General features: G+C 42.2%; 4 protein-coding genes across 4 annotated transcripts; 2 read left to right on the plus strand and 2 right to left on the minus strand.

Annotated features, from left to right (window-relative positions):
- Positions 1-256: 256 nt before the first annotated feature.
- Positions 257-1480, minus strand: EAE97_006517 (uncharacterized protein; the record flags this gene model as incomplete). The annotated part of the gene is made up of 3 exons (XM_038877030.1): positions 257-888; positions 939-1322; positions 1369-1480. The coding sequence occupies 3 exons, from the start codon at positions 1478-1480 to the stop codon at positions 257-259; spliced, it is 1128 nt and encodes a 375-aa protein (XP_038731962.1).
- Positions 1481-4195: 2715 nt separating this feature from the next.
- EAE97_006518 (uncharacterized protein) lies at positions 4196-5336 on the plus strand (the record flags this gene model as incomplete). Its single annotated transcript, XM_038877031.1, has 2 exons — positions 4196-4736; positions 4846-5336. The coding sequence occupies 2 exons, from the start codon at positions 4196-4198 to the stop codon at positions 5334-5336; spliced, it is 1032 nt and encodes a 343-aa protein (XP_038731963.1).
- Positions 5337-6636: 1300 nt separating this feature from the next.
- On the minus strand, positions 6637-8320 carry EAE97_006519 (uncharacterized protein). Its single transcript, XM_038877032.1, has 8 exons — positions 8055-8320; positions 7897-8001; positions 7753-7842; positions 7629-7646; positions 7471-7578; positions 7340-7420; positions 6909-7098; positions 6637-6845 (listed from the first exon to the last, which is right to left on the minus strand). The coding sequence occupies exons 1-7, from the start codon at positions 8176-8178 to the stop codon at positions 6950-6952; spliced, it is 675 nt and encodes a 224-aa protein (XP_038731964.1). The 5' UTR covers positions 8179-8320; the 3' UTR covers positions 6637-6845; positions 6909-6949.
- Positions 8321-9594: 1274 nt separating this feature from the next.
- EAE97_006520 (uncharacterized protein) lies at positions 9595-11443 on the plus strand. Its single transcript, XM_038877033.1, has 4 exons — positions 9595-10386; positions 10437-10568; positions 10625-10855; positions 10948-11443. The coding sequence occupies exons 1-4, from the start codon at positions 10149-10151 to the stop codon at positions 11184-11186; spliced, it is 840 nt and encodes a 279-aa protein (XP_038731965.1). The 5' UTR covers positions 9595-10148; the 3' UTR covers positions 11187-11443.
- Positions 11444-12080: the final 637 nt, after the last annotated feature.

A 12080-nucleotide genomic window follows, 5' to 3' on the forward strand; every position in this document is an offset into this window, starting at 1 on the left:
AGAGAATCAGATCAAGCAATCGGATGCGATTTGTTTTGCAGAAGCAAATGACATTTTGACAGTTGTTGAAGCCTCAAAAGATAGATTCACGGTTCATGCCGTGGAATCATCGGAACTTTGCCGATGAATACACACGTGTTATCCCCCAAACACAAGACCACCGACACTTTCAGCTTTTCACGGTAGGAAGGGACTATACCAATGTGCGACAAATAATCTTCTCATATATACAGAACTTTATTTTCCAAAATACTCACTATTTATACCCGTGATTGTAACCCGAATAGCTGGTATTTTCTGAATAACCAGGAGGGGTACTTGTCGGGTCATCTAAACTGATATAGATAACAGCATCTTTCTTTCCCATCTTAATTGATTTCTTTTCGTTTTTTGCAGCTTCCCTTTCTAACTTCTGCAATCTCTTCATTTCCTTTCTCTCTCTCCTCGACAATCGCGGAAACTCACTTCCTTCACCGACTAATATTTTACCAGGATGAATAACATTCATCAATGCAATCGCAATCAGCATAGGCAAAGCATCAAGAACCATGAAATACCATTCATGATATGGTATTGGATTCTTGCTTGGATCAAGACCAGATGAAAATTCTACCAAGCGGTAGATAATTCGTGTAGTGATGAGGGTGAGGGACGTGAACATGAGATATAAAAGGGGTCTCCAACCGCGATGTCTTTGATCTAGTATTTGACTGGCACTGACTCCCATAGATCTTTCTCGTTGCTGCATGATGAACATGAATTTGATGGCGATGGCTGTGAAAAGCAGGATGCAAAATTCTTGAAATCCAATACCGGCCATGTAGACATGGATACCGATCATTAAGACATTTGAATCGGCGCCGGGAGATATTAGTATACCACCCACAACTATGTAAAGAGTTAGAATAAAGTTCCGTTGATGAAGTGAAGTGTCTTACGTTGTGTTATGAAGGATAGCACGTCAAGCCATACGAAGATCTTGGCTATCTGAATACCTTTGATGCCCCAAATCTTCTGATCCGGAACGAAGAAGTAAATCATTCGTCCCAGAACCATATATACAAAGGCGTTGACCCACATAGGGGCAAGTAGAACAAGAATTTGAGAGACAGTGGCCAGAGCAACATTTTGTTGCATTTTCGTACTTGCTGAGCGTATCGCAAAACTCATAAATTCCCACATACACCCCATAATTAATACCCAGCAAAGTCTTAATTTCTTGTGGTAAAAAGCTTGAAAGATATGCGCTATTGTAACGACGAAGAATAGTAATGCGAAGACGACTGCCGCGGCAAATGATGGATAAAAATTATAGTTGGCATCTACTATGATTAGCTGTCGATTTTCGGTGAGAAATCAAGGACATACTGCAAGCCGATTCGGGTACATAGCCATTTTTATCTGGCGTAACGTTAATACATGATGCTGTTGCAGATACAATTGTGGAAGCACTGCTAATTATGCTCGTCGTGGAAGACATGACTTCTAGGGATATGCATAACCTGAAAGCAAGTGGTATATTATAATCAAGACTGGATATAGATATGGACGACAACGGGACTCAAATTGGTTGTAAGCCTCATATATAGTTGTCATTTTGAAACAAGATCCAGAGGATAATATCATAGAGTATTTTTAGGACAAACTCAATTTTGACTCCGCCATGAAGCTCTCGTTATATGGGAGCCGCCATGTATTGAAGAAACGGTGAGACAGTACGTACTGCCATCATGATAAACGATCCAATCGACAGGACAGCTTCACTGAAAACCCCAGCGACTTGTACATGATCCAACGCATTTCCGACATGTGAGGAACTCGTCACCAAGGATGATAAATGAGTGAAGGATGAGACCAACTGGTTTTCACGTAAATATGGAGAGTAATGAGAACCGTTGCGCTGGCGCAGAATAAACACAGCCTGGCCAGATCCACATATACCTATGAATTGTCCAATGAAAATTCGCCAATTTGGAGCACTAACTCTTCGACTTGGCATCTTTCACACGTGATTCATGTAACCACTTTGAAGCATTTAGAGATAGTGAGTGAGGGAAAATGATTCGAAACTTGTTCATCGATAAGAAGTCATGAAAATCGATAGCCCCCGAGTGAAGTTGTTGCCGATAGCGTCGTTAAAACACCAAATGTACTGGATGCTTCTGAGAGCACGTGTTGGCCCTCCATGCCGAGCAATTCCAAAATCCTCCCCTTTTCGTCTGCAGGTAGAAAAATTTAGACATCAAATCTGACATGAAAAGATAACTAGATTCTTTGTAAACGCCAGGGAAACACTTTTCGAAGCCCCCAAATCTTTGGAAACTCATAAAATAAGGGATGGCACAGAACCTTGAATGCTAAATTTCGGTTTGTCCTCCCAAGAATTTTCCGAAGAACAGACGTCGCTTTCTACCGAGGTCTCATCGTATAATGAACCATACCGGAGACTGGTTGAAGTGTGCATCGTTCCACGAATGTTCCTATTTCTGTTCTTGTACTTCTCTAGGTAGGTAGAAAAGGAATTCGGGTAATTTGAGAAGGCTTGGATGGTATTCATACAACAGAAAAGGCTAACACGTTCAGAGCCTAAGAAAGATGGCTTCTCCTAAACACCACACTAAAGAAGTAGGTCGACACAAATGCGGCATTTTGATCCTTGAAATTTTGTATATACGAGCAACTCTAGACCTCCAAACATCTCAACCAACAAACACGCATAAAAACCCTACCTCTCGAGCGTGGTTTCACATATCGTGAGACCATTACCAAGAAACGTCAAAAGTGTGAAATACATACGAACCATTGATCTTCTCATAGAAATATCAAACGGTAGTTAGAAAGTAAAGTGCGAATTAAGCTTCTGTACCAAGCTTTATTGCCAAGCCGGGAGTTACTTTGACACATGAAGATTGACTGGATTTCTCAGGGATGCTAAGGTCGGAGTGTGAGATAGGGGTCTACTACCGATGGATTCTAGAAGCAGGGTCTTGGTGTATTCATCAGGATGCAGACGTGAATTGGATTTTGTTGTAACATGATATATATTTATATTCAAGCGATTTACGACTGCTGCTAGTCTTCGATCCTTTGTGGTAGATAGGTAGGTAGATAGGTAAAACAACTTGTGATATAGCTACTAGGTATATGTATAGTTATATACTTACACATAACCAGCATCCCTACCAAGTAAGTACTACCAACGAAGGAGCATCTCAATTTAACATCAATACCAGCACCAACAATACACTATTAAGTATTCCATTCGATCATAGTCCTCCGCAACAAATATTATATCTTCAAACACCAACGTTGACTACCAACCACTTATCCACCACACACCATACCAAATTCAGTTCTCCAACCCATCAGTCTAGCTAACTAATATACATTCAGCTAGACAAATCATGCATCACCCCGCAACTCGGCCACCAAACGAAATTGCTCGAGCCTAATTCACACCCTGAAATGTATCGTACCTTCCTCCTCTCCTCCCTAGCCTCAATCGACATCCAATCATCGTCTTTGACAGACATATCTAGCCAAATATTCACGTAAGATCTCAATTTCAAAAAGTAAGGGTCTTTTTGGGTACCTACCTAGATGAGTACCACCATAAGCTTCGTTTCATTTCATAGAAACCGAAATTTCTCAGCCTTCATACTAGGCACTTCTGTACGAGGTCTGAACTAGGGCTGAGAAAGCATTCTTGCTTAGATCCTTTTTTGAATGAAGTGGGTTTGTACTCGCTACCTATTCATATATAATGTGCTGAGGATGACCTGTATTATATTTTGGTCTGGAATCTGTTCTGATTGAGGTTTCTTTTCTGTGTTACATAGGAGCTATTTACTACCTACTTTTACTTGCTTTGCTTTCCTACTTTTCATATTCACTCGAACTTTGTCTATTCCAACATTCTCTCCATCCAATTCGGTTCGGGGCTCAGCCTGTCTGTTTGCTCTTTTCTATTACCACTCTATATCTGCTCTCTACGAGGTTACTGCTAGATCAATACAAGCACCTCCAAACACCCAGTCAACCTGCTCGACTACAACATCTTCGAACCACCTCTGTCTATTCGACTGAATCACACAGTTCGAGTCACATCTCAACTCTGAACACTGCAGTCAACAACCACATCTTACCCATCCTACCTCTCAATAACCATTCATCACTTCCCCTCCCTATCCCAAAAATGACCGCCCCGTACACCGACTCCCCACACATCACCAAAATCCCCCTCGAAACCATCTCCAAACTCTCTCCCTTCTCCGGTCTCATCCTCTCCATAATCCTCATCCTTTACTTCCTCATCCGCTACTACCTCTTCGAGCCTCTCCTCCTCCCCTACATCTATGGCTCCACCTTCACAACCATGCCCTTGGGCTCTGCGCTCCGTTCCGGCTTCGTCAACCACCACATCGCCGGCCTCACAAAGATTCTCATCCTAGTTCTCGCTGCCTATCCTTTCATCTCCGTCACATTCCTGACCAGCTCTCTACATTCCCCATTCGCGCCAGGAAGCGAGACCACAATGGGAGATGTACTTATCATCGCCGCGCAAATGTTAATCGCAATGTATATATTCGAGTTACTGTATCGACCGAAGATCAGTCCAGTGAGTGTGGGACATCATATTGGAACCATTTTAATTGGCCAGAGTGCTATTGCGATAAGTTTGGACTTGGTAAAGGAGAGGGATGCCACGATTGAGTTTATTTTGTGTACGGTCTGGGGTATGTTTTCTTCCCCTACACATCTCCACCCGAATCTCCAACTCCCTATCTCTTTGCAATCCACTCCCTCTCTACCTCAATCCACTAACACAACCCCTCCTCCTCAAAGGAGCCTTCGACATCCTCTCTGAGTTTCTCCCCCACCTCACCATCATTCTCTACCGCTGCAACCCCACCTCCCACGCTTTCCTCCGCAAAATCTTCCGCATGGCAGCGATCACCACCTTCACTGGCACAATCGCCGAGACAATCGTCACGATGTTTCTCTTTGGAAGTTTGTGGAATCGATGGACATTAGCGTTTAAAGTATCCACGCCTTTGTTGCATGCGGTGTTTATGGCGGCGCAGTTGTGGGGGACGTGGAATTTTGTGGGTTTGTATAGACGTCAGGGGGTTTTGATGAGGGAGAAGGAGAAGAGGGATATGGAGGAGGGAAGGGGGGCGGATGAAATTGGGGAAGAAGGGAATAGAAATGGGGAGAGAGATATGAGTCAGACTGATGTTGAGAGACAGGGAGAGAGAGAATGTGCTGGGAGTGAGAGGAGAAAGGGAGTTATGGCGACAGGTTGGAGTCGGATCCGGGGAATGATCCGAGTTTGAGGGAAGGAAATATTTCTTTCTCGAATGGTTTCGTGATATATGTGAGAGAAATACATACAGCGAGGAAAAGGTAAAGAATATGGTATTGGTTGTGAAGGTATCAGGCGTTAGTTACATCGAGCATTTTGGTATTGGGTATCGCATAGCGTTTGGTGTGGAGTTGGAAGACAGATGGATCGATGATTCATCAATTGCATGTGTAAAATAGATCATAGACAGAAACAGACTGGTATGATAGACAGAAAGACAGATAGATGAAGAATAATGAAGTATATTGATTGAGCTAGCTTATTGACCTACCTGCTAGAAGCCGCTAAGAAGCGTACGGAGATACGATGTTTTGTAAGCCAGAGAAGCTGCCAGCAGCCCCAGCAAACTCAAGACAAACATCATATATACCGCTCACTCCCGCACATTGTAGATCTCCTACAGTCATCATCCCCATGCCGATTCTATCCAACCTCATACCAAAAACCTCATATAAAACTTCATATCCTATGCAGAAACCAAATTAGTCTCAACATTCTTCCAAATCTCATTCACGAAAATTGTGTGATAAAAGAAAAGAGTTAAAAAATAAATCAGAAGCTGAACGCGTTCTCAGCAACGACAACTTGTGTCTCTGAGTGAGCTGGGTATAACGTATGTGTTGATCATCATTTTATTTTTTGGGTTTGAGGGAAAAAGGTGTGGGTGAGATGGATTGGGGAAAATAGGAGAGGAGAGGGAACGTACGGTTGTGATTGAGGTGGAGGCTGAGGGCTGAGCTTTGGAGATGAAGATGTGGTTAGTTATTGTAGTTTCGCGCGCAGAGTATGCGGTGAGGTGATTGGTGATTGGTGATTGAATGGATGTAGATGGATGGATTTTGCGCTGTACTTGAGTATGCCCGACTTGATTGAGTTCTCGACTGATCAATCATTGATCATTAACCATTAATCATTTATCAATCGATCCATCGCTCAAAGCAATGAAGGCAGATAGCTTCGTCGCCATGATTGGGTGTGGTGAAGAAAAATTATTGCGCAGAAATAGAAGCTTGAGCTTTGGAGAAATAAATACATGGTGGAAAATTTGGAAAACGCGCTAGAAGGGTTTGGGATTAGTGTGTTTGTCATGGTTATGATTCTGGTGAGGGGTGTGGATTGGTAAATTACTCGGTGTACGCCCTGCTGGCAGAGAGGAATATTAGATGCTAGGTACTTTATCACCTATCACGGCATAGTTACCGGGTAATATTTGCATTGTGAAATATTGACGGTAGTTCTCACGATTTGATGGTTCATAATGCAAAGTAAAGTAAAAGGTTAAGGATCAGAGTTTCTTTCTTTCGATTGCTCAAGCTAAACTATTCAATCCTTCCATCCATTCATCCATCTTCTCTTATTCTCGTTCTTCGTTCCCAAATCCATGCTTGCTGTAGGAGCAGTTTCATACCATATCGTATCGTATCATTATAATAATCATTATTTGTCTAAAGGGGCGTATATCATTCAGTCATAAAGGAGTCTGTTTCCGCTGTTAGTATGTGATTCTGGCCAATGTGTGTTGGAAAAGAGAAATGCAACTCACGTAGTAATTACAAAATAAAATTCGTCAAAAGATTCATCGGCTTAAGCTTGAGCGTTATCGGCTTCGCGCTTGTAGTTGTCGTAAGTACCGTAGGAACCGTAGTTTGTGTAGCCGGTTGGGGTGGGAGTTGGGGTTGGGGTGACGGTGGTGGAAGAGGTGGAGGCGGAGGGGTAGTTTTCGTAGTTGCCGTCTGTTTTTAAAAGAAGAGATGGTTAGTAATGCGTATTGAAATGGGATTGAGTGGATAAGATGTAGTGGGAAGGAGGGATGAGATAGTAATGTAGCGAGGAAGTTCACGGACAGTTGCCGTAATCACCATCTGAGTGAACAGATTTCAAAGTCGGCATTGCTCAGGTGAACCCTTGAGACAATTGAGGACATATGAGAGTGCGAGCATGGCTTAAGGAAAGAGAGATCGAGAGTGGACTTACAGTCACCGTAGTCACCATAGTTTCCATAGTCTTCTGGGTTGGCTTCTGGAGCACGTGCCTTCTTGTTCTTGTATGCTCCGTCTGAGAAGAATGATTAGCCGATGGTCATGTGTATGATGCGTGTTACTTACAGTTGGCGTATGTGCCATAACCGGTTGGAGTTGGAGTTGGCGTAGCTGATGAGGAGCTTGATGACGAGCTGGAAGGGGTGGCGGAAGGGTAGTGTTCGTAGTTACCATCTAGAATCATCATGTTAGTACTGTATTAGAATGACTCCTGATATACGAACAGTTTCCGTAGTCACCATCTATTGGAGGTTGGGTCAGCATTTCATAGTCATAAATCCAAGATTCCAGAGAAAAAATTGATTTGAACATGAAGCCTATGAGATGTATTGGATTTGATGAACTTACAGTCTCCATAGTTTCCGTAGTCAGCACGCTTTTCTACTGGAGCAGGCTCTGGTGCGGCTTCTCTGACATTCTTGTTCTTGTAGGTACCGTCTACGAAATCATTAGACTGTGGACTCAAAAGATGTGATTGATGTGTCTACTTACAGCTGGCATAGCTACCATATCCAGTTGGTGTTGGTGTTGGGGTAGGTTTGACGGAGGAAGAGGATGGGTATTTCTCGTATGTTCCATAGTTTCCGTAATCACCATCTAGAAATATGCATTAGCACTCTACTCCAAGGCCATCATGAAGGTAGTCTTACAGTTACCATAGTCCGCTGGAGAAGCATCAGCTTTGGCTTCTGGTTGAGGTTCTGCAACAGGTGCAGCGACAGCGCCAACAGCGGCGAATGCCAAAAGCATGATAAAGTCTCTTGAGAAAAGCATATTGAATATGATTTGATTGTAGTAAAGAGATTGGGAATGATAGAGAGAGATATGAGTAATAGAAGAAGAGAGATGATGGTTGATGAGAATAATGATAAAGTATCGTGGGGTGATAGATCTTAAATAACTTCAGGATAATACCAAACGTCTAGAGTCTAGACATCCGCGTCAATGTATTGTCAAAAATATCTATCTGGATACATCTTACCGAAACAGGTGATACTTTCACCCACTTAAGAAAAGTATCATAAGTATCTATTCTTGGCAACATGTCATTCAATCGGTCAAGTTGTAACTTTCTTAATAGGCACGATATTACTCCCACGTCATGATACTTGGGAAATTCCCACTCGGGCTAACACACCGACATTGATGCTGATAGCTATTCAGCGACACAGCAACCTAAAGACGTGATAGAACTCGGAAGCAAGGAGTACGAGACCAAGTAGATTCATCCCATCCCGCACACTGTACGTACGGGGAATATCAGCCCACCAACTCAGCTTCTGAATACCTACGTATTACTATCGCGGCATCGCTTAATTCGTATCTGCATAGCCACTTGGCTAATGGTACATCTGGGTCTTGCGGAAAATAATGTCGCCGCAGCGAACATTCGTAGAATGCCATCAGTGGAAGGCTTATGTGAGGTTGGAATATGGTGGAATAGACCAAGGTTGCATAGAAATTGCGGGGTCTAACAGTTTAAACTCGTGTTAGGTGGCTCGTATCTTTTGATGATCTACGTTCAGGTGATTGATACGAGAACGCAAGAAGATCCATTCTTTCTGATCTTGGCATTCTGGAACGACCGGATAATTGGATATCTTTTCGATTGTGGAGAAAGAAAAAATAAGATCAGATATAGTAAAATGCTTATTACTTTGACTTCTCATGTTATCGAGAATGTTGAGGGTAGCACGGTAGTTACTAGGTATGGAGAGTATGAAGGGTGTGAAGGTTATCTAGGGTATCTAGTCTAGGGTAGTTCTAGTGTGAAGAATACGAAAAAGGGTGTTGTCAAAAAACCTTACGTTGACGTGAAAAGTCGTGAGAACCGGTGCAAAGCTCGTTTGACTTGTTAGCTTCTCGACCTATGTACCTAGATAGGTACAGTAGTCACAAACCTTGGAAGTGAAGTGAATTGAAGAAGTATATTTAGAAACAAGAAACAACACCGCCAAGTCAAACTGACAACACAATGTAAAAGAGGATTAGCTGTCGGACCCTATTTTCCCATCTTTCCAGCATATCCGACACTAAATGAAGAAGCGATGTGTACGAGGTACCCTACCTGGGTATAAACATGATCCCTGAAAGATACCCGCAGCCCGCAGATTTCCCCACTAAATAGTGATTTGTCGATCAAGTTACCGGGGGGTGCAGAGTCACCTCGAATTCTCAAGTTCTCAAGTTCTCAAGTTCTCAAGTTCTCAACGTGCTTGCTTCCTTCTACGACTACCGGTGTCTCTTACCTTTTACACCTTACCATATCTCACCATACCGGTATCACTAAGCCTTCATCGTTTTTTCCCACATTCATACATCGGTTCCACTTCAACCACCGAACCAACCTCGTACAGCACAACACAAGTTAAGTCTATCAATAAGTCTTGGAACATGCGTCATGAGTCTTTTCCAATCTGGTGTCATGTTTTCTTCTTATCAAATCGGATCATTACTTCCATTCGATAGTCTAGGGCTCAATTGAGTTTGACTAGACATCTGGGACTAAAAGTATTTGAACGACCTAGATAGATACTTGGATGGCGAAATCGCTGATCAAGTCAAACAAACAAACCCTTTTCCTAACCTCACTCCATTCATCTCCTCTTTTTCATTCAAAGTTAATTTGTATTTTCATCTGATATCGTCGGATACTGTGTGTATACTGTCGAATGATCCATCGTCGTCCAAGATATCCTTCCTCTTGAACTTTGAATTGTACCCCACCATATCCATTTATCGATATGTCTTATTCTCCATTCACAGACAAGTACAATCAAGTACCTCAATCAGAAGATGGTGAGGGCTTACTTTCGAATCCCGAGCCAACGTATAAGCCTACATCCAGAAGAAATGGCACCATTTGGTACATGTTATCACTGCCGGTAGTATCATTGTTGTCAGTTGGATTCGGTATATGGATTGGTTCTCGATTTGTAGCGGATACCGCGAAATTATGTCCTAGTTATGTGCAACATTACTGTATGACCCAGCATTCGATCCTCTCATCTCTTGTTCTAATGTGAAAATAGCTCCTATTTTGAATGATATCGATACATCATATCAGCCAGTGATGTTCAATGGATCATTCATGAAAGAAAATGCGTTCCGATTAAAAGCAGGCCCAGAAGTGGATGCAGCATGGGGAAGCTTGGGAGTACATTGTAAGTACTATTGTATATATGAGTCAATTGACTCGATCAAAGCTAATTATCCATAGATCGAAGTTTCGCATTACCAGCGAGTGAAGCAGAGAAATCCGGATTGACATCTGCTCATGTCCAAATCAATGAAAAATACGGAGGAGGATTCCCGGTCAATTTGGAAGGACTACATCACTTACATTGCCTCAACCTTGTGAGACAATCTCTATACTATAACTACGATTATTATCACGATCAAGGAAAAGGAGCATTCGTGAATGATGATAATGTCGTTCAATACCACGTCTGTAAGTTTATCTCCAATTTACTACTTCATCACAAACCATTCCAATCCACCTCCATAAATACCTGTATCGCAATATATCCTAACACTCTCCAGCCCACTGTCTAGATATCATCCGCCAACAACTTATGTGCCAAGTCGACACCGGCGTCCTCGGCCAAGTGTGGTGGGATAAATCCAAACCACAAGCATTCGTAGATTTCAACACCGAGCACCAATGCAAAAACTTCGATGCCATAAGACAATGGGCAGAGGACAGACAATTACCTGCAGGTGGACCACCGGATTTTCTACAGAGACCGAAGGAGAGTGATGTTCTAGAGAGTATACCATAAGGGTGAAGGGTTAAAAGAGAACGACTGAATAAATGATGTATGAATCGGATGAGGTTGGTCTGGGCTGGGCTGGATTGGGTTAAATATGGTGTTTGGAATGGGTAGGTAGGTATATGGATCCAAATGGATTGGATCTTTGGAGTTAAATAGTCGAATGTAGTATAATCTCAATGTAATATTCAGGAACTACCAAGCACCACTTGTTACTGTTGGTAGATATCTCCAGTGAGATTTGATAAATATTGATTTACTTAAGCACATTCATTTTTATTCCTCATTTCATCTTCATAATAGACTGTTATTCGTCTCATCTCTCCCTTGCGCAACTCATTGATTCCCTAGAAAAGAGGGTTTTGCATACCTATCTAATTACTCAGCACTCCTGATACTACCACATCAGGAAAATTGATCAAAGACTGCTCGATATTACTACTCATTGAAAATCTAGAAAGGTCGGGTAGTCCTTCAATACCAGATTCTATATCCAGCGAAGCTATTCACCACAGCTTCATATGGTAGCACTGTATCAATCGTAGTACTGTATCAATCATACGATCCTGATAGTTACACCCAATTGTTAGGGATATTTACATCCGAGTAATCTTCATGTGCAATGCTTTTAACGACACAATACCTAGATTTTCATGTGCGATTTGGCTCTCATTCTTATCTTATTATATTCTATCTATCTAGCTTGGTATGGTAATTCTTAGGGTTAGAGTATAACTTCTTGTTTGCTCAAATGAAAGATGTTTTGTTGTTACTTCTGCTTTGGTTGGTTTAGAGGGGAATCAGCTATGAGTTTAGCCCTCTCGTCGCGGTCATAAAGGATCATTCTCGGCACGTCTCAACTCACCTTCCATTTTCTTTATTTTGTTACGAGTAGCACGGTTT

Source organism: Botrytis byssoidea, assembly GCF_014898295.1.
Source record: "Botrytis byssoidea strain MUCL 94 chromosome Unknown BBYS_012, whole genome shotgun sequence".
Taxonomy (NCBI): domain Eukaryota; kingdom Fungi; phylum Ascomycota; class Leotiomycetes; order Helotiales; family Sclerotiniaceae; genus Botrytis; species Botrytis byssoidea.